At 45.6% G+C, this 23,346-nt stretch overlaps 1 protein-coding gene across 7 annotated transcripts in view; it reads left to right on the plus strand.

The window, feature by feature from the left end:
• ppargc1a (peroxisome proliferator-activated receptor gamma, coactivator 1 alpha) overlaps nt 1–23,346 on the plus strand; it is a 297,332-nt gene that overhangs the window by 255,567 nt on the left and 18,419 nt on the right. For 2 of the 7 annotated variants that reach the window (XM_013913341.1, XM_013913342.1), the window contains exons 1-2: nt 6,342–6,592; nt 9,280–9,459. In XM_013913341.1, coding sequence (XP_013768795.1) covers nt 6,545–6,592; nt 9,280–9,459 — 228 coding nt within the window. In that variant the 5' untranslated portion in view covers nt 6,342–6,544. The other 5 variants (XM_005742987.1, XM_005742988.1, XM_013913339.1 and 2 more) reach the window with 3 other exon arrangements.

Genomic DNA, 23,346 nt, shown 5'->3' on the forward strand with positions numbered 1-23,346 from the left:
CCCCTCTCATATTCCCCCCTTTTCCTTCTCTTTTCATTGCTCAAAATAATTAGGCTGCAGTCTGGACTCAGGGGTGTAACGTTTCTGCTCACGTTTCTGTGATACAAGAGTGAGTTGAAGCACAAAAAACCCCGGTTGTGCTGTTCCAGAAATTTCTACCTGTGCGCCACTAAACACGCCCCCCTCCCACCTTTCCCCCTGATGCTGTTTTAATGTGGAGTTCCACAAGGTGCAGCGCACTTTAGCTGACCTAATTCTTCCTTGGCACTCTTCCAGTGTTAAGAGTTCATAAGGACTGCGCTGTCAAGGCACTGAGCCCTGCCTCTCTATTATTTTAGAAATTAAGCAACATCTGTTGTGCTGTGCCCCCCACCCCCCCGACTCGTGAGTCACTGGAGATCATTTTGCAGTTTGCAGAAGAAAAAAAATGCACCTACATTTGCCCGCAGCCCAGTGATGAGACCCCGTTAACGTATTTTCACTTTGTTAAACACGATCCAACGAGCAGAAAACTGGCACTCCTGTTCTTCTGTTGCCTGTATGATTACTGTGCCGCACAGATCCGTTTTTACAGGCCACGGCTTTTTGGCTCACCAGCTTAAACTTTGCATTAAACTTCAAAAACTGCCTTAGCGGATAAACAGCATGACAAGCACTATTTTCACATGCCCTTTCAGTAGGAGAAAAAATAATAAAATTTATATATATATATATATATATATTTGACTGCGAAACAAGTGCATCTCATTTCCTCTAGTTACATCTTTGGGCATGTGGCATCTGTTTGGATTTTACAGCAATTTCAAAGTTTCGGGGTATGAAGCATTTTAAGCACAGGGAGTGTGCGAGTCTTGTTTATGTGTGCGCGCGCTCGCAACCCAAACCCTCATGGTCCATAAATTTTAATATTCCTTGTGAGTACTATACCCAAGCAAAACACAAAGTGCCTCACAAGTCCCTACACAGAGCGCTAGTTCTCCACCAAGATGCATTTCACACCAGGCCCATGCTTGCAGTTACCCTCTCTCTCTCTCTCCCTCTCCCTCTCTCTCTCTCTCTGCTGCCACTTTCTACATGCATCTTGCATGACTCACAAGCCCAACAACAGCACCACAACACGCGGCTTCGGAGGGAGTCTACAACTCACTTTGCCATGTGACCGTGATATTATTTGAGCATAGTGGTGGGAGGGGGGCTGGTGATGGTGGTGGTGGAGGAACGGCCGCTACTGCTTATTCTCCACCTCCCAAAAAAAAACAGAGCTGGAGTAAGGAAAAGGGGGAGGGTGGTCCTGCGCTGCGCCCCAGGCTCCTTTTTTGTGTTTACCAGTCCCTGCGTGGGACTGATGCTATTTTCAATTCCAAGTCTCAGCCATGTCTAACTGGCCCTAGCCTCTTGATGCCATTTGCCTTAATAATATGGGCTGGATGCTCCGTGGGGAAAGTAGCCGCCATCCTGAGAGTGGCTAAATGACACAGTGGAGTTCATTGATGGAAAGGATTACATGCTTGCACGCAGGGCGGCGAGGCAACGGGTCCTCTGAAGGGCACTACAAAGAGAGGTGAATCTTCACATGGGGAGAACGCACTAGCTTACTGTATGTCAAAGGGGGCGAGCGTCGGCATAATTTGTAGCGTCACACTGTTTATCTCACTTATAATGCATGAGTTGGCAGCCTATGGAGCCTGAGCAGATGTGTGGACATGCACTGCAGTGCTGAGAGGTAAAAGATGAAAACTGTTTTTAAAAAGTTGCCATACATTTAAAAGTCTAACCCATTTGTATTTTGTCTTTTTTTTTCTGATTTAGCAAAGCCTACTTTGAACGCAACCCAGTGTATTAATTCGACACCATATCAGAAGCCCATGCATGCACTGTGTATCCATTACATTTCCTGTAGCCAGTTCTGTATGGCATTACATCCTATGTTATTGTAGAGCATTTGACTGTTGCGAAATGTGACCACTTCCTCCTCTGTCCCCTAATAAGGAGAAAACAATATGACTCATCCAGTGGAAAAACGACCCCGTGCACCGAAGATCCGAAAGCACATCCACCGACAGCGCGCCATGCCAAGCATAAGCTGTCTTATTATAGGCCTGAGTGGCACATGAATAGATGCAGCACTCTGCTTTACCTCTGCCCTCAATTAATTCATATGAATCCAGCCACCATGTATTAAAATGGCCAGATGCTAGGATGGATTCAGTTGGGAGCAATGACATGCAACAAAGTGATATGAATCACGCCCCCCCCCACCAGACACACACCCACACACCCATGGTGTGCAGCAGCACACTCTCAAAGGGCCAGTGACACAATTTAGAGATAAAGCAAAACAAGACACGGCCACTTAAAGTTTAAGTCACAGCTGACGCGGATTTAAACAGGATGCGTTCGAAGTCGACTCGTGATCTTAATTTCACCCGCAGAACCCGTCCATGTAAATTCTGCTCTTAAATAGAAATGTTAATATCAGATTCAATCTAAGACCAGAAATGCAAATAGGCGGCTCTGTTCCACGAGTCAGGCCATGTTGAATATTCAAACAAAGATAATTATCTGTGGATTAGACCCATTTTGGCTTTGATGACTTCTCTTGTCAACTGACTTTTCATTGAATTCCTCTAATCCTTTGTTTAAAAAAAACCCTGTAGTTTGCCTCCTTGTGAAAGCACGTATGTCTCATTTAACAGATCACATTGCTTGATTTTCTAGAGACTGGATCAGCGGTCGCTTTTCTTTCTTCATGGTCCATCTTGAAGCAGGTTAACGCTCAGCAGTTTGCAATATTCAAGCCGTTAGCAGCGGTTTTTTAGACATGCTATGCATCAAATAGGTGCTGGCAACTTTTCACACTCCATCTTGTAGATTTGGGCCTCTTGCGAGGTGATATCTATAAGAGCAGCTAAACGCAAGGGTGGTGAGAAAGCGAAGACCCCCGGGCCATTCGCGGGAGCAGAATGATTGAACACGTCGTGATGTTGGTCCCGTAGCTCGCAGTGCTTTGGCCCGACTTTCTCCTCTGACGTGGGCTACTAAACATCACCTATTTCTCATTCTGCACAAGCCTGCGTCAGTCTCCCCTCGTACTTAGCCATTCATTATCAGCTCTCTGCAACTGAAACAAAAGCTGTGGCATTTCAAAGATTACCTGTACTTCAGTAGGGCTGTAGAGCCCCGTTTTCCCCCCCACCTCTTTTGAAACGACTCCTATATCTACGAACATCTCCACCACTGCATACATAAACAGCCAGCCTACAGCAAGAAAGTGTTCGCAGAAAAAACAACAACAACAGAAAATGAATCAAAGGCCATTCAAGAAAGAAAATCATAGTACATCTATATTTAGCTTCTGTAGTCTTAATTGGCATGAAGAGTACAATCAGATAAGCCATTTGACTGTGACTCACATGCTGCTTCAGGAGAGGGAGAAATATCATTTACCGGCTTTGGTCTCTTACCAAGGTTTGTTTTTCTTTTTTTTTTAGTAAACCATGAACCTTAAAGTGTCTATCCGACCGGTATCTCCTATCATTGCACTAACAGACATTTGTTAGACACACAAACAGTGTCGACCCACTTCATCTACACGTTTTTTTTTCTTTGATCACAGAAGGACTTAAGTCCAGGTTGTTGAGCGTTTTATCCGTGCCGCACTCACAAAGCCGCCTACCTTTACTCTCCATGTCACTCCCATGTTGCCCCTATATTACTAACTGTGTAGCGCTGGTCCATCTGGGCTCTGTGAGGTCACTGCACACGCCACCTGCTCCGATCAGGTTTCGCCTTGGCTCCTGGTTGGCATCTCTGGGCACGCGTGGAGAGGCAGATGTATAGATTTAGTGGTACACATGCCCTCACATGCCTATAAGCGTAGCATACACACACTCATATGGTATGCACGCACACACACACGCACGCTGAGCATACACTGGTTTTCCTTGAACATAATCGGTGCAGTTTACAATTTGCATTTCCAGCTTTGTGTGCAATTTTGTGTTTAATGAGATTTATTGTATGTGGATCGCTAATATTGGGAGGCAGCTGCTCCTTGCATGCAGGTTGGCTTAACAGACTTACAACGCGCGCACACACACGCATGCACACACAATCGGATAGGGGATGAAATATCCCGTCGAGCGAGTTTCTTATTGCAGAAATGTATTGTCAGAATTGAAGTTATTTCCCGAGAATAATATCCAAACAAGAAAATGCTTACATCTTAACAAGTGCTATTTGTTTACAGTCTAATGCAATAGTGTGGGTTTGTAATAGCATATTTCATTAAAACGCTGAGAAAATTCCCGACTGACGCTTAACTCCTGACGGCTTCAGTGCAGAACTGAGCTGTAATGGATGATGAAAGGGAGACAATAACATTTAGCACACAGTGAATTACTCCTGCTGAATTCCTGTCAGTGCTCCAACAGAAAAACCACTCTGTTTGAAATGTCCACAAAGCTTTTGTTTTTATTTTACTGAGGCACTGTTGCCTATACACCTCTTGTTTACACTGTATACATGGTTAATACTGCCACCTGTCCTTTTCTTTATTGCCTCTGAATGGACAAAGAATTACTTTCCAAAAGGCAGAATTACCTTCTTTGTATTAATTATTATATGCCAAAAAAACAAAGCTGTTTTTTCTTTTTTTTTTCTTTTTTTTTCCAGTCATGAAAGAACAAACCTATTTTTGAATCTAAAAGGAAGGATTTCAAATGATTTAACCCCCATATTTACAGAAAATAATGCAAAGTAATGCTTGTGATTGTTGAATTGAATACTCTGTTTGGATTTGATGACATCACCACTTTCACAGCTGCCTGACCCGGTTGAAGATCTCACAGCTAATTAGGTTAATTGGTCAGTAATATGATTAGGTGTACAAAGAGCATGGCAGTGAGTCTTTAAGTAAACACTGCAGTGTTGATCTGTGAATATCAGCCGCTGTGCATTTTCACACCACATGCTGCTGAACCTCTGCACAGTAATGTTGCATTTTCTTTCTTACTATTTATGTTTATTTTTATACCTTTAGCTTAATCTTTTGAACACATGTAGAACTGCAAACCATATATGACTGCACTGCATGATAAATGTTTGGTAATGACAATAAAGTCTAGTCTATTCTACGAAGTAAAGACGGGAACAGTTTATCACTCTGCACAACCAAAGAGTGCAGCAATTTCAGAACATTTTCAGTAATTCAAACATTTAAACATTCTAATATCATTATTATTATCCCCTAATTATAATTCCATTATTGGATTTAGCTGGCAAGACCGAAAGCCAATTTTTTTTATGGCTGCGTTGCTGCATGAAGTTGAGAAAAACCTCTGAGAATCACTGTCAGTGAAGAAAGAAAAGAAACACATAAACAAGGTTGAAAGGACAACACGTGCAACAGCCTCATTTAAAAATGTACTCTGAGGGCGTCAGGAAATCATCCTGCGGTATGATGGTTCAGGATTAGAGGTTCTTTCTGAAAATCATGGACACTGCATCCTCCAACCCGAAATCCTGCAGCTTTGTTATCTTGATGTAGGTGTGCATGAGCATGCACATCTGCGAGGGCACCATTAACGCTGAACAGTCTCTGCAGGATTCGGATCAGCATGTGCTGCCGACTAGATGACATATCTTTTAGGCAGAGACTGGCTTATTTCAGTAAGACGGTGCCAAACCACATTCTGCGCATATCACAGCAGCATGTCTGCAGGGGGGAAAAAGAGAGCCGGGGGCATGGGGAGGGGTTGTAAAACGGGAACAGATCAGGCTGAGAAAGTACTTTAAATGAACAATCGTTTTATGCAGCAGAAAATGCAATATGTTCTTTGCTTATTGTGGAGAAAAAAAACCCTATAATTACAAAGCTGAAACTTAATATGACAGATTGCACTGGTGCTTAAACTCATTAAATTGTGCTTTACAGTGCTGGTGAGACATCATTTGACTTGTGCTTTCTCCATTATATGGTCTCCAAGTTTTCCTGGAATCAGTGACACAGTTACTATTAAGTTGCTGCAGAATTGTAATATCAATATGCCTTGCACATTTGCAAACAAACTGAGATCACGAGGCTGAGACACAAGTTCACATCCAGAATCTTACTGATTTCTTTCTAGTTAATCTTCCAGTAAAGCAAGTAAATTGAATTAAGGACTGCCCCCCCCCCCTCGCCCCCCTCCCGGCATATGGATAGATGGGTTTTGAGTTTGGCATTTTTTGCAGTGCACGGAAAGGATTTTACTATGTGCGCAGCCAGACCCCGCCTGCTCAGCGCGCGTCACTGGCGAGTAGTGTGTGGACGCGGAGTCACTCCCCTGCCTACTTTTAATAGCTTTGTCATGTGATGGAAAGCAGTTGTAAGACAGGTGCCCTCGGTTCATTCTCGGCGAGGGGCAGCAGTTGCCTCTGTGAGAGCGAGTGGGAAGCGTGTGTGGATTTCCTTTTTTTTTTTTTTACTTGGTTTCTTCCCCCCCCTTTTTTTTCTTTTTTTTTCTTTTTTGTTTAATTTTTCGGAGCGTCATTCAGTGGCTGGATGGCGTGGGACAGGTGTAACCAGGACTCGGTGTGGAGAGAATTAGAGGTGAGCGCATCAAATAAAATCCGGCTTCTTTCATCTCTCTAGCCCTCTGGACTTTTTTTTCTCCCCTCTGGAACGATGGACAACACTGGCACGATGATCTCCACATAAGTCTGCACTCTCTCCCTCTCTCCCTCTCTCTCTCTCTCTCTCTCCTCCTCTTCCTCCTCCTCTGTTGCCGGTGCTGTTCGTGGCTTAGTGCGCGTCTGGACACGGTTGAGGATGCGAGGGATATACGACACGGGAATATATGACAAGTGGAGGGAATGTGCGGAATCTCCCTTTTCAGCCCAGTTAAAGATGTAGTTGTTGTAACGCGTGCACGGGCTCGGGACCATTGCTCTCCACGTAGGATCCCTGTTTAGTCGGAGCAAGTGCTTGCAAGCTGGCGGATATCTTTCCAACCGCGGACTGTACGCGCTCCGGTGCCGAGAAGGTTTTCGTGCCGAAATGACTGAAATGTCTCAAAGTCAGGTATTTCGCTGACGCATGAAATCCAAAGACGAAAATAATCCCTTTGATGTGCTGTGTCCAGATAGCCAGGTGATTTTTTTTTTCAAATGCAAGTGCAAAGGTTGTCCACACTGACGCACCGGGTATCTGGCATTGCGCAGGAGCATGTTAATATTAACGGTACCGGTACCACGTCTGTGTGCCAACATTCCTGCCGGAGGAATGCTGCCCTGGCTGGACGGCAACATCGCGTCCAGCTAGAGTAGATCATTCCGTGTTCTTGCGAATTTATTTACAACATTCTGCTGATTTTAAACGCTTCATCCAAGTCATTAGCTCACTATCGCTCCTGTCTTTTTTTATATGCAGCTTACTTTACCTGGTTAAAGCGCATGCAGACAATAACGCACATCAAAAGGATACTTATTCGTCCCCCCTTTTTTTTACCCCTTAATCTTCCGAGTCCACCCAGCTTGTTATACAGAGGTACTTGTCTGCGTTCATTATCTCAGTGATGCCTCAGAGAGGGTTTTTCACAGTAACTACATGACTGCAATCCGGCTGCACGGCTGCGATTTTGTGGTCTGCGTGATCAGATTATGAGAAAGAAATCAGCTCTTATCTAATTAAAATGCGGCTCTGTGTGTACGTGTGTTTGTGTATCTGTATATGGACGTGTGTGTGTGTGTGTTTTGCAGACCGTTTTCGGGATTGTTTGTTATTCGGACACCCTCCTTTGCACTTACTTCCAGGTACGCTCCAGGAGAGCATCGTTTTTTTTTCCTTTTCTTTTCTTTTTTTTTAGACTGCGATTTTAGTTTCCACTTTCAACCCTACCAATGTGCGTGTCCTCCTTCAGCCGATCGATGCTGATAAAAAATGTATGCACGTATTAAAGCCCTGCTATTTAACTGTCAATCAGCGCCGCGCTCCTTACTTTAATAATCTCTCTAGCAGGTGCTTTTATGCGCGGTGCGTGCGTAAATCACCGGAGCGCTGTGGTGCACCCTGACTGTCTGTCTGGCGGCGCTATTTCATTAGTTCGCTAAGAAATCCATAAGATAATTGAGCACAGGGACGTCCATCCTCTGAATATCCTAACGGCTTTATTGCCATTTCTTCATTCCGTGTCTTGTCTGACTGGATCATCTGGGGGTGGGGGGAAACCTAAGACGCAGTGAATCTGTCCTCCTCTTCGCAGTCGCAACATAACGGATTTGTCTCATCACGGTCTTAAGTCATCGTGTATTCGTGTTGGTGCGTTTCCGAGGACAGATGAACTGTGACACCGGTGTCTGGGCGGTTTTTCCTTCTTGGCACAGCATCCGTCTCTCAGCTTTGCCCTGAGCCGAACCCGACTCTCACCCCTCCTCAGGCTCCGGGCCAAACACATCCGGGCTTCTTATGTCGTTCTTAAGGCCGGCGTTAATACATAAACAGACGCGTTGTCAAGGAGTGTGTAGACTACAGTATGAAGCTGTTTTCACAGGCTGGGTTCAGCATTTGCATAGTCAAAAGTGTAAACATGCAAACATCCCCCGCTCTGGGGGATTTTATTTTTTTAATTTTAATTTTTCCTTTTTAATGACCACTGACTCTCCGGTTCATAGTTTGCCCCAGAAGAAGCAGACTTTTGCTTGTTCAGCTGCTGGTTCAGGGGGGAAACAAACTCTCACACCCCCACATCTGATGATTTGTGTGTGGCAGAAGCTGTAACATCTTCTGCATACAGGACACACTGGATAGATTACATAAAAGTGGCTGGTGAATAACAAAATGTCAACAGGCAGCATTTAGTAGCGGGGAGGCCGTTACCAGTGGCAGTGTAAGCAGCACACTGGGAGGCTGAAGAGAAGCTGAGTGGAAACAGGTTGCGGGGCTTGCACGTTGTTGTGCAAAAACAAGCCCGTCAGAAAAGCTGTTCCGTTACTTATCGATGGAGCGACAGTGAGAGAAGTCATGAATTCCAGCTACTTAGTGTGTCACATGAAAGTGGCAGATCAGCAGAGGCATCCAGAATGATCAAATGAAGGAATTAGAACGTGAATTGTCACTAAGACGAGAAGCTCGGGCTCATAATACAAATGTATGAGTTCCCCTTGTCATGCCCAGATTACCAGTCCCTCTATTCTTTTGCAGGATGGCTCAGATAATTCATTTTCTGATTTGCACATGAAAGATCTGTCATTTCTGTCTAACCATCCATGATGTTTTTCTTTTTTTAATCTTTTCTCCAGTGTGCTGCCTTGGTTGGTGAAGACCAGCCCCTCTGCCCAGACTTACCTGAACTTGACCTCTCAGAGCTGGATGTCAGTGACTTAGACGCAGACAGTTTCCTGGGCGGCCTCAAATGGTACAGTGACCAATCAGAGATCATTTCTGCTCAGTATGGGAACGAAGCGTCCAATCTTTTTGAGGTAAGTACATAAATATCACAAATCCAGCTATTAACGGCCTTCATTAATGTCTTTCTCATTGTACGTGAATTATTCATAACACGGCTAGCAAAATGCCGTGGGACATTTTGCATCCATGGTCATTTCATTATTTGCTCTCCAAGGGGTCAGCACTGAGCTGGGATAAAAACACAGCCAGGCTATCGCATTCTTGAATGCAAGCCAAACACAATGCACAACTGTTGCCAGTTTACAAATACGCTTTTTGCAGGAGGAGTCGGTGTGAGGAATGATAAGCCCGAAAGGACTTTTGTCCCCTTTTTTGGACCCTGGCCGTGACGGGAGACAGCCTTATCAAATCGTGGAGCATTTATTTCAGTTCAGAGTTGGTAATGCGGCACACATCTGAAAGAACGCGTCCGTAGTAAATTTATAGTCGGGGCCGCTGTGTTGCAAAATGCTTCTCAAAGGTTGGAGTGTAAAACTTTAATCTTTGCCCCGCTTCACTTCTCTCCCCCTCTGCTTCTCTCTCTCTGCACTTCTGTACTATTCTTTCCATTGGACTCTCTTTCTTTTCTCACCCGGCGACAGACGTCAGCGGGTGATGATCTGGCCGAGGCCATAAAGCCATTGGTCTTGGGACTGAGTTCTAGTCCCCAGTTCATTATAAGCCTTTATCAGTGCCAGAGATAGACAAGAAAGACTGAGATTGGATGCTTTAGCCTCGCCTCAGGAGGAAAAACCCCATCTGAGAAGGCAGTGCATGTGTGTACCTGTAGCGCAGTCCTGTAGTCACACTCCCCGGGTCTCTGTTGTGTGTTTTGTGCGGCTGTGCGTGTCCTCAGTGGTCTTGCAGGGAACAGTTGATAACAGACTAAATTCTTTCCACCACTACTACCACCACCACCTTTATATCACCAGACATTCTCCCACCGTGGACCACCCCAACACACACACACACACACACACACACACACACACACACACACACACACACACACACACACACACACACACACAAAGGGGGGTGGTGGGGTCTTAAGTACTAGCTGGTGTGACTGTGGCTCCTCTGTCGTCTGAGAGTGATATGGCTTGCAGCCACCGAGTGGCTCAGGGGATGGATAAAAATACCAATGAGAGTGTATATGCGTGCGTGTGTGTGTCGTTTTTAAAACACAATGGAACTTAGCACCCACTGAGGACCCCGATGAGGGAACTAGCTCCGAGCGAGAAGCTGTGACTGACTTCCACTGTGAGCCTGAGCTTGTATTTGCGTGCCTACAAGTGCACATGCTCCCGCACACCTACGGCACGTGTCCGACAGCGCGTGAATGCCGTACGTCGCAGTAAGCGGGTGATGTTTTCATGCGCTCATCAAGCCAGCAGCTATTGTTTTATGCCAAGAATGTGGAAGGGCTTCCAATTAAGCAGTGAAAACTGGGGTTTCAAAGCAAGTAATACATTTCCCTGACCAGGGATTTTTCCATCTTTGGAAAGTTTCTAGTCACCATATGAAGCACTCAGTTCATCATACTGCAGGACCTAGTTAATCCTACTTAATCTGACAGAGGAAAGTTTGCTGCTCGGCAAGGATCAGAAGGCTGGGGGCTGCAGCTGTACTTCCTGCACCCCACCCCCTTGACTGGCTTCAACACAGAACAGAGAAGCATCCAGTGAAAAGTTAAAGATTAGAGAAATTGTTAATAACTGGCTAGATTTCAAGCCTGTAATTGTGTGTGTGTGTGTGCGCGCGCTCGCGTGTGTGTGTGCGCGCGTGTATATATATATATATATATTTTTTTTTTTTAAATGCATGTTCCTCTCCTTCCAAATAAATAAACCTCACTCACTGAGTCTGACTATATGTGCGTTCTGAGAAAAAGCAGGTAGCAGATCATCAAGGCTGTCTCCAAAAACGTGTAACAGCTGGGTGCAGCTGTCAAGCTGAGGCCCCTCTTTTTAAAGTTTACTCCCTGGAAGTTTGAACCTGCGTTCAGTTGTTAAGTGACTCAGCTGCTGAAACGGGTTGCAGCTTTGACAGAAGGAAAAACATGCCGCTGTTTCTTTTGCACCGGAGCATTTATTCCGGTTGCATTTTAATGCGACGCAGTACAGTAGCAAATGAGTAAACGGGGTCTGACTTGACAGTTGGGACAGGAAGTATTGCATCATGGAAATCATTGGGCCATTTTCACGCAGGGAGTGGGTAACGTCGCCAGCTTAAAGTAGGTTCGAGTACAGCAAGAGGTTAAAGTGATGGCGGTCCTTCTTTTACAAATACAGTGGGTCACTTTTACACAGCTTTATCTGGAGAATCTAAAGAAGCCCAAGCTAGGGTGTGCAAAGAAACAAAAAAACAACAAGAACAAAAAGTGGCATTTGAACAGTCGCCATTGCTGTTGTCATCACCACTAACAGGCCTCCTATGTGCATGCCTGTCTTTTAATGTGACTCTGTGCATTTCAGGCTAGTGCCATGCTAACTCTTTCCACCATAACACCAAATTTGAAGACCTCCCCTGTACCATTAATGACATGCTTTGACTCATTCGTGTATATCAATCAAGACTTGGTTTGACGACCATTAGAATAGTTTCCAGGTTTTTCAAAGGGTAGCTGCATAGCCAGAGACCACCCTCTGATGCACACGCAGTCATTTTGTTCTATAAGCAGGCCTAAAACATGACAGAAACCGCTCAGTTCAGAACAGACCTTCAATGGTTCCTCATAGTTGGCTTTCAAGGGGTAAAGAGTTAAAAGTGATATGTGGCTTTTACTGGGTTGGTTGCATAAAAAGAGTGCATCCCTTTGAAGGTCTTTATTTTCTTATTAAGGGGTCGATGGGAAGTGTTTGCACACTTTTTAAGCAGCATGTGTGTGTAAAAATACTCTGTCTGTGTCTGTTTCTGTGTGTATATGCGTTCTGTTCTGGAAGCAGTGCTTGGTATTAGATCACAAGCTGTCCCCTGGCTGGCCTTTTGCTCCTTTCCCTGCCACTGTCCCAACTGTCCCTGACACCAATGTAGAGAATGATACACCCCCACCTCCCCTCTGTAACACACACACACACACACACACACACATAAAAGCTATTGCTCCTGGCCCGGCTTGTTTGACACCTCTTCAAAACGGGCCGACTGTGAAAGTCCACGGTCTATTTTGGGCTGCAGTTGTTGAGGGGTAGTTACTCCAATAAGTTCCCAATGTACTGCCAAAGATAACAGCATAGAAGTGTGACCCAGTGTCTTTGGAACCACAGGTCTCTACTCAGATTTCGTGTCAACCGTTTGAGTGATGGAAATGTGTCACACTGGTCTGGGCTTAATTCAAATTCCACTGTGGACGTCCTAGCGGCGGTCCCTCAGGGACGTGGGACGGTCACATCACATGTATGCATGGGAAGGCATTTACAGCTGTTCTCTGCTGCGAGTTAGCCTGCGGTATTATGAAAGAAAACTGGCTCCGAGTGCAACTTTTGGCATGTCAGGGCTGCCTATACCTCGATACGTGTGAGATGCGCTTATGATAGATAGACAGGTGGAAAGACAGGACAAGGGTGAGATAAAGAGTGAAACAAAGAGGAAAGAGCAGCAAATGACAGGACAGATGCAGAGGCATGGGGACAGATGGATGGTGAAAACGTATAGACCAGGAGGGCCTTGGGCTTGTGCCAGCCCGAACCAAAGCCCCTGGATTGGAAGTAAAATGTTATGGGCTTAGTATGTAGTAAAATAAGAAGCCGAGGCTTAAAGCATTATTCAGATATCATACAGAGACGTGCCGTGAGAGCATGCATGTGGTCCGTGTCACGTATGAAAACTCTTTATATTACTCCAACAGGATGCTGTGTGTTCAGAATGTGTGTGTGTATGTGATGGCACTCGCCTTCAAAAGGCATTATGGTGCTTTGTCTTGTTTTGTTTTTGCCTTATTGGACAGATGCTCAGGCGCTTATTCTTAAGTAAAGGCAGATTAGATTGATTGGGTCATCTTTAGAAGGCTTTGATAAAACATGCTGTGATGAAATGTTTTCCTCAAGCAGCCCTGCCTACTTGTGTAAGCACAGATTAGCTCACACACTTGTTGGCGTTATAGCTCCTGTCAGCTGAAACAGGAACAAGCACAAAAAGCCATAGACCCTCTGAGAGGAATTGTCACGCCCACACACACACATATACACACACACACACACACACAGCAGAGACCCTTATTGTCCCTGTTCCTACTCCCTGCTGAATGCCGGTTGCGTTTATTTTGCAAATTTATGCTGACATTTGAGAGTACACCACCCGCATCAGTTCACTGCTCCAGCAAAGGGTGTATGAATTATCATATTCCTCTGTATAATATGATTTTCTCAAGTGAGTCTTATTAGAATACACCATACTTTCCTCATCTCGAGTTCCCTTCAGTTTTACTGTGCCGAGACATTGTTTGCACTGTCTGCTGGAAGAAATCCTCCATCACTGTCGAGCTGAAGGCAAGCCGCGGCTTTCGGGCCCGCAGCTCTGCTGTGCCGCTCCGTTTCAAGACTCATAAATGAGAGGGAGCGCAGACAAATAGGCTCAGATGTATAGTAGAGAGAGATGCCGACATGGGTTGTCCAAGCCTGTGTCATCTCGGAGCATCTGTCAGATCCACTCCACAACAAGAGCTCTCAACCCGCCTGCCCCATAACACTGTAGGCTCCCTTTTCCGCCTCTCTCCCGCTCTCTGTCTTTTCACTCCCAAGGCAAGGCATTTGTCCCTGGCTCATGGCAAGTTGGAGCAGCAGTGGCTAAACAAATATATTCTGGCCCCCCAACAGTCGCTTCTGGAAGGAAAGGCTGGAAGGGAGATGGGAGCAAAGGAGGAGGGAAAAAAATAAAAGGATAGTAAGCAGAATGGTGAATATAGCCAAAATAAAGTCCCCACAGGGAATGTTTGGAAAAAGAGCAAGGGAACATCTTTGGGTCTGGTGGTGGCTGCTTGGCTTCCCTGTCTAGTCCCCCCTACCCTCATCTCTCTCTCTCACACACACTCAACACATATTCCCACTGGGCCACTGCTGCTGATTGAGGCATGGTTTGGTGTTCCTGCCCCAGCTGATCCCATGCCCCAAGTGGATACCCATCTCTCTCATCAGAGCGGAGCCTTCAGTGTGTGCATGTGTGTGTTTGTGTCTTTGTGGAATTGAGACGCCCAATGCTAAGATCAGATAGTGGGGGTTTTTTTCTGGCCAGACACATCACGTTAGACACTTGCTTCCTGTCTCTGTGTCTGTGTGCGTGTGTGTGCACTGGGTGAAAATGACTATTTTTAGTACGTGGGGTAATCTTCACTAAGAGCCTTTCAGGGCTGTTTCACTTTAACCTGGCCAAAACACTAAGCCAATAATCCCCACCCCCCCCACCCACCGACTTATACTCTCACTCACACAGCAACATGTCGCGCCGATGCCGCGCGATAAGGCCAACTTTCCTTGTATTATTTAACAGTGTACACTTTAGAGTGGAAGGAAGATATATAAACAGGGATTCCTGGAATGCTTTTATATACTCTTTCTCTAATGCAACAAAGGCGGGAAGTGCAGGCTCCTCCTGGGCAAAGAGATAAAATGAGCTGATCAGACTGATAGGGAGAGATGAGCAAAGGTAAGAGAGAAAGCACTAGCCAGTAATGAGAAAGCAATATAAAATAACAGAGTGGAATGGGGGGAAAATATATATAGAAATGCTGAGAAAGAGGGGAACAGCATGGAGACAAGTCTTCAATCAGTGCGCGCCTTGATTTGGGGTGAAACGCTGTCAGTTTTGGACAAAACGCTGCTGCCTGTCTTCAGCAAAGGCCTGCTTATATTTCTATGCTGGTAAACCCAGCAGTTGTAGAAGTCTTCTACCCCGTTAGTCTGCCATATTCTGTCAGGCTCTGCTGGTTGTAACACGACTTCCACACGAACTTGCACGACAGGTTAGTAATGAAATAAAAGCAAGTTTCCGTGTTTATGAGAGAAAGTGCTCTTTGATAAACGTCTGTTTTGTTGTTGCTGGTATACAGTTTAGGTAAATGCATTTGTCCGTGTCTTATTGCAGTCTTGCACTGTACATGTGAAGGTTTTCCCTTGTTTGAGACTCAGTTTGTAAAAGCTGGAGGAAAAGAGAAAAAAAAGAGTAAAAAAAAACCCCTCCCCATTTGAAAGGAGCTTTATTATGTGCACTGCATGCTCATAGCTCCAGCTTATTCCTGAAGCATTTAAGTCTGCACAGGCCTCAAATAGTTCAAGAGGCTCTCGGAGGCTCTGCAGATGCATGAGTGACTCGATGCTTGGATGACTCACTTGCTGCCCAATCAGTAGCTGCAGTAGGAGCTGATGCTTTTGCAGACATTTTGTCAGCGCGGAGGGAAAAACGCCGCTTTTTGTTTGACTTTTTGAAAAGCAAAAATTGAGCGTATTAAAGTGTCATTTGGATTAGACTGAGACTTAAGAAGGAGACGTCAGTCGCGGGGGGGTTAGCTGTGTCAGAGATGGATGTAGAAACAGGCTGGGTGTCTCCAAAAGAATGGGGGTTATGGGTTGCAGGTGTTCAATTCAAAATTACGATGTACGTGTAAGCATTATTATTACTTGGCACAAACACATTGAAAACAGACTCCATTTAACTGTAAAATATGTGTTTTGTGAATTTGTGAAGTGGTGTATTTGGGATATATCTGCTGGATGTGTCTGCCATGATAGTGCTGTTGACATCAGGAAGTCAACGGCTCTAAAATTGTCTGCTTGTTGATCAGCTCTTTCCAGAAACCCATTTTCAGGCTACACACTGGCTTGCCAAACCTCTTTTCATATTGCTGTGGGCTTTGTTGTATAATAACTTGATGGGCAGATAGGGAAGGGATTTCGAGTGTTGGACGCTTGTCATCAAGTGGTCAACGACCATTGATCATTCTGTGTTTGGCAGACGTTACGCACTCTACTAGTGGGTGCAGGTGTGTCGGGTCTGCTCGGCTAAATGTAAATGTAAAGCCTATCCATTCAAAAAGGCAACATGATCAGTATTCCACAGAGAATAGATCCCAGATTAAGATGAAATTCAGCTCAGAATTCGGCGCTGGCAGCTACAAAGAAAGACCGTGAGAGCTTTCATGCCCCCACACATTCCCAACCCCTCATCCTTTCTCATCGTATCCCTGCCTCACATCGATGGGTTGGGATTGTATCGACTTACGTGCACCGTTCCTTTGATGTTTTCTTCATTTCTTTGCTTGTAAAGATGGGCGCACCCCCGCATTGTCACCACTCACCCAACATGCGAGAGCTCGTGCAGCCCTACATGCTCGACCAGACGTGCAGCCCGCACACACACGGCAGTGGAAAGTGTGCGAGGCCAAAAAAAAAAAAAGAAGAAGAAGAAAGAAACACTCAGATAACACGCTCGCAAAGTCACGACACGGATAAGAGGCGCACACGCCGCTGTGGCAGCTTTCTACCTGAATCCAAAAGCGACGAGGCGCCGGCTTGCGCGCACAAGCAAAAATCAAAGTGAAAGATAATGCGTTTATTTAGTAATCAGCAAATAGCTTTATGCGGCGGTTAAGTGGCGAAGCCTGCGAGGCCACGATAAGATCGTTTGCTTTCAGGTGTTTCCCTGTCGTGCCACATATGGCATTGAGTGCAAATTGAATAGGGTGACCTTTTTTTGCGCTGCGGAATCAAATTGACTGCATTTTTCCCCTCCCGAAAGATTGGGCCTTTTTCAATTACCATAAATTTCCGATATAGGGTCCCCTGTCGTGTGTACAAACACGCGCACGCAAAGATGCTCAGCGGGATAGTGACACAGGAGCACACCTCGAGGCGTCTTGTGGTTTGAAAACGCTGCAGACGACTATATCTTGTCCACTCCATCCTGGTTCTCCTCGGGTTGGCGTCTTTCCGAGGAAGACATTACCATGACAAATGAAACGCCACGAACTCTCGATGGGCTCGGCAGGGCCCGAAAGGTCAGGGAGCTGCATTGTGAAGGTGCGCGTGTGTGCGTGTGTGTCTAAAGGTGGTGTCAGCGGAGGATAATAACATTGAGTCTTCTTTGGGGAAAAAAACAACAAACTCTGGTTCGTTCTCAAATCTGTGTAAATGTCAGAACTGAAGTGGCCTGCATTCTCTTTGTATGTAATTGTTTTATGAATAGCTGCACTTGACAGCCGATGACAGATTTGCATTCCAGCCAGGAAATGTAGCGGCAAGATGGACAGTGGAAACACTGTGTCTGCTTCTTTTTTTTCTGCCCCTCTCTGCGCTCACTCTGTCCCCCCTCCCTGTGTTCCTCCAACACATTATCAGCAGTGTAACAGTAGGTTCAAAGGCCCCTTGCTTAGTAGTGCACATTCAGAGCTGCTGACTTAAGCAAATAGCTATTTGCATGCCATTAGGAAGAGAAGGGGGAAAAAAAGCAGAGAGAAGCACCATTCCTCATCACATCTCTGCATCTAGCTGAATATTCCTTATTTGAAGCTCCAAATCTCTGTTTTGCTCTCCCTCCTGCTGTGGCCGTCAGAGCAAGGCACAGTCAGAGCAATCACAGCAATCAGTGTTTCCACATGCCAAGCCGATTGGGAGGTAGCTGCCAAAACAAAAGAGTGTCCAATCATTATGATGGTGTGTGATTTGGTGGTGTTAGCAAACGGTTGCTTGGACCATCTGTTGGATGGCTGTAGAAGGAAAACAACAGCAGCTTGGGGCAGGACTGTAGATGGGGAGGCTGTACCGGGACAGACCGGAGCCTCCTGCGAGCTGTTATTTGGTTAGCTGTGCGAGAATGTGTGATATGTAGACATGCGTGCGTGCGTTTTACGACGTGTTTAGATAGAGGTTACTGGATTATTTTACGGTTGAGTCATAAATAATGTGTTTCGACAGCAGTTTGCATTGTCTCTAGAGATGCTTTTTTTTTTCTTTTTTTCTTTTTTTTTTGCAAGATTGCAAATCTTTCCGGGTCACGTGTGCTTCTGCGAAAAGGCACAAACCCCGAGACCGCGTGACCCAAAGTTAGACAGAAAGGGCTTGACGGGTCTGAAGGCATGTGACAGCTGATCTCAGCAGATGTGTGACAGAGTTCAGGTGGTGAGTTTGAGCAGCAAGGTTACCAGTCAAAGGATTTTTTTCCCCCCGTCACAGAACCAGAAAGAACAGCACTGCTAACATCCCTTGGGTAGGTGTCACAATCGGATCTGGCCTGTGTCAAAAAGTGTAACAAGAGTTCTCTTTCTCTCTTCGGCTCACTCTGTCTCACACACACACAAACGCAGAGAAAGATATCCCCTCTTTTCACTTTCCCTTTTTCCTCTCTCATTCCCCCATCAACTCATCTGATAGTGCTGTAACAGTCTCAAATGGTTCCCCGGAGATGCATCAACTCCGCGCGCGCACACACATCCTGTTCCTTATTGATGGCTCGAACCGTTTCCTCGCTGATTTATAACTCACGTAGCCTTCTAAACCCGGATAGGCATCTGGCATCTAAGCAGTCGACTCCTGTGACATCACTGTCTCATTTACAGAGATGCCGTTTTTGTTTAAATGGAAAATAGTGACTTTGTGCCCGATAAAAAAGGATTATCCAGACCAGTTATGGAAATACAGCTAAGTAGGACGGGGAAGGCTAAAATCAGCTGCCTGGTGCCGGGGCTGGACAAGCTTGTCTCCATTTAGAAAGCAAAAGATTTTATACTACCAGTACTATGATTTTTTTTTATTTTCTTTTTGGGTGTGTGTCCAGAACACGTAGAGCCACCATATCTACTTCATAGGATCATTTGCTTTGGAAATGGTTTCTAAATAACGAGATGCTCTGTTGACTTTGTAGTCACATGGAAAATGACATGAGTGTTCAGTTCACAGCTACATGTCGTGAAACATTCACAGCCCTGACCACAATTGAGGTTTAACATTTAGTTTTATGATTTGGAACACCATCAGACTGTGTGCCACCGCCGCCTCGCTCGCGCAGACGGCCACGCGCGCGCACACACACTCACAGGAACTTAACAGTGTTATGTATGGTTTCATCGCTCCGTATAGGCCATAATCACCCTCTCTCCATCTCAGTAAGCTCATGCTAAATGGCCAGACGTCTCTGGTGGCTGCCATGATTTGTCTCTCCACCGCGCGCCGTGTTGTACCTCACCCTCCCTGCCTCTCCTTTCTCTCTCCTTCCCCGCTGCCATATGTTGTGCCTGTGTGACCAGCCGACGTGTCAGGCCTGACTAACGCCTTAACGGCAAGCCTGACTTTGATTTATTTCCTCTGAAATCTGGGGGCCGGGGGTAATAACACAGAATGACATTATTTGTTTATCAAATCCAAGGCTGCTTCTCTTGGCAGAGTCAAGATGTGATGACTTGATACCACAACCCCACATGCTGCACACACACACACCCTTCAGTTTCTGATTGTGCCATGATTAGGTCTGGCCCGTGTCAAGCTTAACCTCATCCAAGGGAACGCTTTTGAAATCTGACAGAGAAGGGAGCAGAGTTGGAGGTGGTGGGGAGAACAAAGATGGAGATTGAGCAAAGCAATTAAATTGTCAGGGCGTAGCTTTAACCCTACCACCCAATTTTGTGGCCAATTTATTAAGCACGTTTTCTGTCTGCGCTAACTGGTTGGCGTGCTTGTATTTACAGAAAGAAAGAGCAGGAAGAGGCAGCGAGAATAAACAGCACTTTAAATACTAGATGACCCATTTTATGGGAGATATTTTATCTTCGCGCACCCAGAGTGTCTGTCACGTGTTCTACTTCTCAATTTAAGATTGCGGAGGGGCTGTTTAGCCCGTCTAAACCCCGTCCCGATGTTACTCAGCCACCAGGTTTGTCATTCTGGCACTTTCAAAACACTTTCAGGTCCTTCTTAAACGTGTAAATCATCCATTGCCCCCGTTAAAATTTGATCCCTGGCAAATTCGCTAAGAAGCGTGGAATCCTCGGGAAGCAATTAGCAGATTTTAATTTGGCTATTTGCCCCGGTGTGCAGGAGCGAGTGTTTGTCTAAAGCAGCACCTTCACCTTCCGTTATCAGCCCGTGTGAATAGTATCTCCTGGAACATAATGCTGTGCTGTAGAACTCAATAAAAGAGTTAAAGGCAAGGACAATCTCAAAGACAGCCTGTCTGATAACAAAAGGGCCTCACCTAATAATGAACAACTGAAGTTGGCTTTCTTTGCTCCAGCGTGGGGGAGGCTGGGGTGAAGGAGGAGCGGGGGGTAAAGAGAAGCTCTGCCAGCACTTGCCAGCATGTTTTATGGCTAATTGAAGCATTTGGAATAAAACTGCTGCAAAATGGCACCCTTTAGAATTGGAGTGGGGTTAATATATTGTGATCCCACAATTAGCCCAGGATTGTTAAGATCTCTTTAATTCGGTGAGGTCCATTAAGCGGGATGGACGAGAAAGTGCTCCCGCCGAGACAATTTTTCTCTCCTCTCTTTGTTCTTTCTGTCCTCTTTTCCCTCTCAGCAGCTGCTGTAGTAATCAATATAAGCGGACGCGGGCCGTCAGCGAGGTGCTAGGTTGTGCTGGTGTTACCCCCTTTGGGTGCCATAGCTTCTGAGGTCCACCCACATGGAGACTTTGTTTATAAATAAACAAGTGGCCAGAGAGTCGCTGCCAGTAGATTGACTCTGGTGCACAAGGTGTGGCCTTTAAGCTGGCGTGGAAAAGCTCGTCCTCGTGGACAGAGGCATTAGATCATCCTCTCTCTCTCTCTCCAGAGCAGAGGTTTGCTCTTTACCCCAGTTTCTCAAATCCCCACTTGGCCTATGAGTGCCTCCACTAGAGCCGCAGCAGTGGCTGTTGCATGATCGTCACGACTCAGGGTTTTCACAAGTGTCTCTTACAGAATACGAGAGTCCCTTCTGGGTTATCTTTGGGGATACAGTGCGCCTGTGGGAGTCTGCCAATTGGTGGAGGATTTTTTGTGTGTGTATGTGTGTGTTTTTTTTAAACAGGACTACATTTGAGTCTGCAGAAATGCCCCAATCCCTTTCAAACCATGACATAACAAAGCCTGCACAGCTCTCCCAACATTTAATGTAATGCACTTTCTTCCCAATATAGATTTATTGGTTTAAAGTCGCTCTTGCGAGGCAAATAAAGCCACGCCTTAAACGGAGCATTGATTGAATGGTTAATGAGTGCCTAACCAGAAGGCCAGTTCATTAAAGACTCGGTTTTGATCATCTGAAATTGCTCCTAAATTTTAATTTCTCATGCTAGGATGTGCGTTTGGGTTAAGCCAAGGCTCCGGCTTTATCAGCAGTTAATACCTATCCGCTTAGTGCTCAGGTAATAACTTGGGATGCTGGAAAACGGTGAGCATTTCAATAGCGCGGGGGTTCCAGCACAGTGGATTTTGAAGCTTCTTGAAAGTAATTAAACAGCACGCCACCTCATACAGAGCAATTTCCTGCAAAGCATGTGCTTGCCAATGCAGCACAGCCCCAGCCTACGCCGCGTTATCTCTGTGAAATATGTCCCCTTTATCATTTTTTAATAATGACTGAGTGTTCGTGTTGTTAGGAGAAAATCTACTCAATAAACATCAGATTAACGTTTTCCTCACTGTTAGCTAGCTAAGTGAACGTCCAAGATATCTGTGTCATCTGTAAATGAAAATTGGAGGAGGGGAGGGTGGGGGTTGAGGCATTAAAATGGCCGCTATCTCGGCGGCAGATCCAAAACAGCGGCGTCCATGCTGTGTGTGTAATTGTGTTAAATAAGTGAGGGTAGATAGAAGCTTGCGCATGTGGGATTTTTCTGAGGAACAGCGTGGATATCTGAGAGGCGTAATGATGGCCGTGTGCCATCGCCGAGCCACGTGAATCCTATCGTGTGCTTGAAGGGATTTGCTCTTGTTGGGCTGGCCACAGAACGTCCCAGGGTGATGAGGCTGTTTATCTCTCTGCTGTCCCGAAGCCCCGTGGGGTTTTTATGGCCTTGGAACCTTAAGTTCCTGTCGTCACTTGTCAATGCAAAAGAGAGCGAGCGAGAGAAAAGACACAGTCGTTCCTCACATGGACTCACACGCTCCCCTTTGTCAAGTGAGCTGCATTACTCTCAGTCTTAACATTGATCTATATACGTTCTCCTTTTTCTTTGTTTTTCTGTCTTTTTTTTTCCGACACGCATGCCGTTATTATCCCCGGTCAATAGCTGGCAGCTCACACCTCACCCTCCCCATCTCATCTCCATACATTCATCTCTCTGTCTTTACTCCTCACACATTTATAAGCTGCGAGCGCACAACTTCTCCTGTACTTCAAAAAAGGGGTCCGAGTAGCAAGAACAAGCTTTATTTATAGCAAAGTGTTGAAGCTGAGTTCCCTCCCATTGTGAATGTCAGCCTGTCAAACCAGCAATTTTAAATAAATCAGATTTATTTAGCTTTGGCGAGTCGTAATTTCTCCTTATCTGAGGGCCGCTCGCAAACATCTTGTCGGCAAGCGACGACTCTCGAAGCTGTGGGCTGAAGAGAGAGAAGAGCGAACTTCTGCGCATTGTTTCCTTTTATCCCCCCCCCCGCACACACACACACACACCATAAACCCCTCCATACCGCAGCCTGCCCCAACCCATTGCTGTCTTCCCCCAGATACTTGCTACTTGTCAGCGTTGGTAATGGGTTTCTTGGGGGAGATATTATTTTGGTCCAGTAAGCTGTTCGCTTAAAATATGAGTGACAGGCTTGACTCACATGCACATGAGGCAAATTTTGTTTTGGTTTTTAGAGTTTTTGTAAAAAAGGCTGCCAGAACGCAGTGAGCTCAGCTGCTGCACAAAAATAAAAATAAAAAAAACGAGAAAAAACAAATGTTTTCTATATTAACAATGAAAGCCACCCACCACCTTTACTTCCCCGAAATAAAGAAAAAG

Source organism: Pundamilia nyererei, unplaced genomic scaffold (assembly GCF_000239375.1).
Source record: "Pundamilia nyererei isolate P.nyererei 1_Seehausen unplaced genomic scaffold, PunNye1.0 scaffold00126, whole genome shotgun sequence".
Classification (NCBI taxonomy): Eukaryota; Metazoa; Chordata; class Actinopteri; order Cichliformes; family Cichlidae; genus Pundamilia; species Pundamilia nyererei.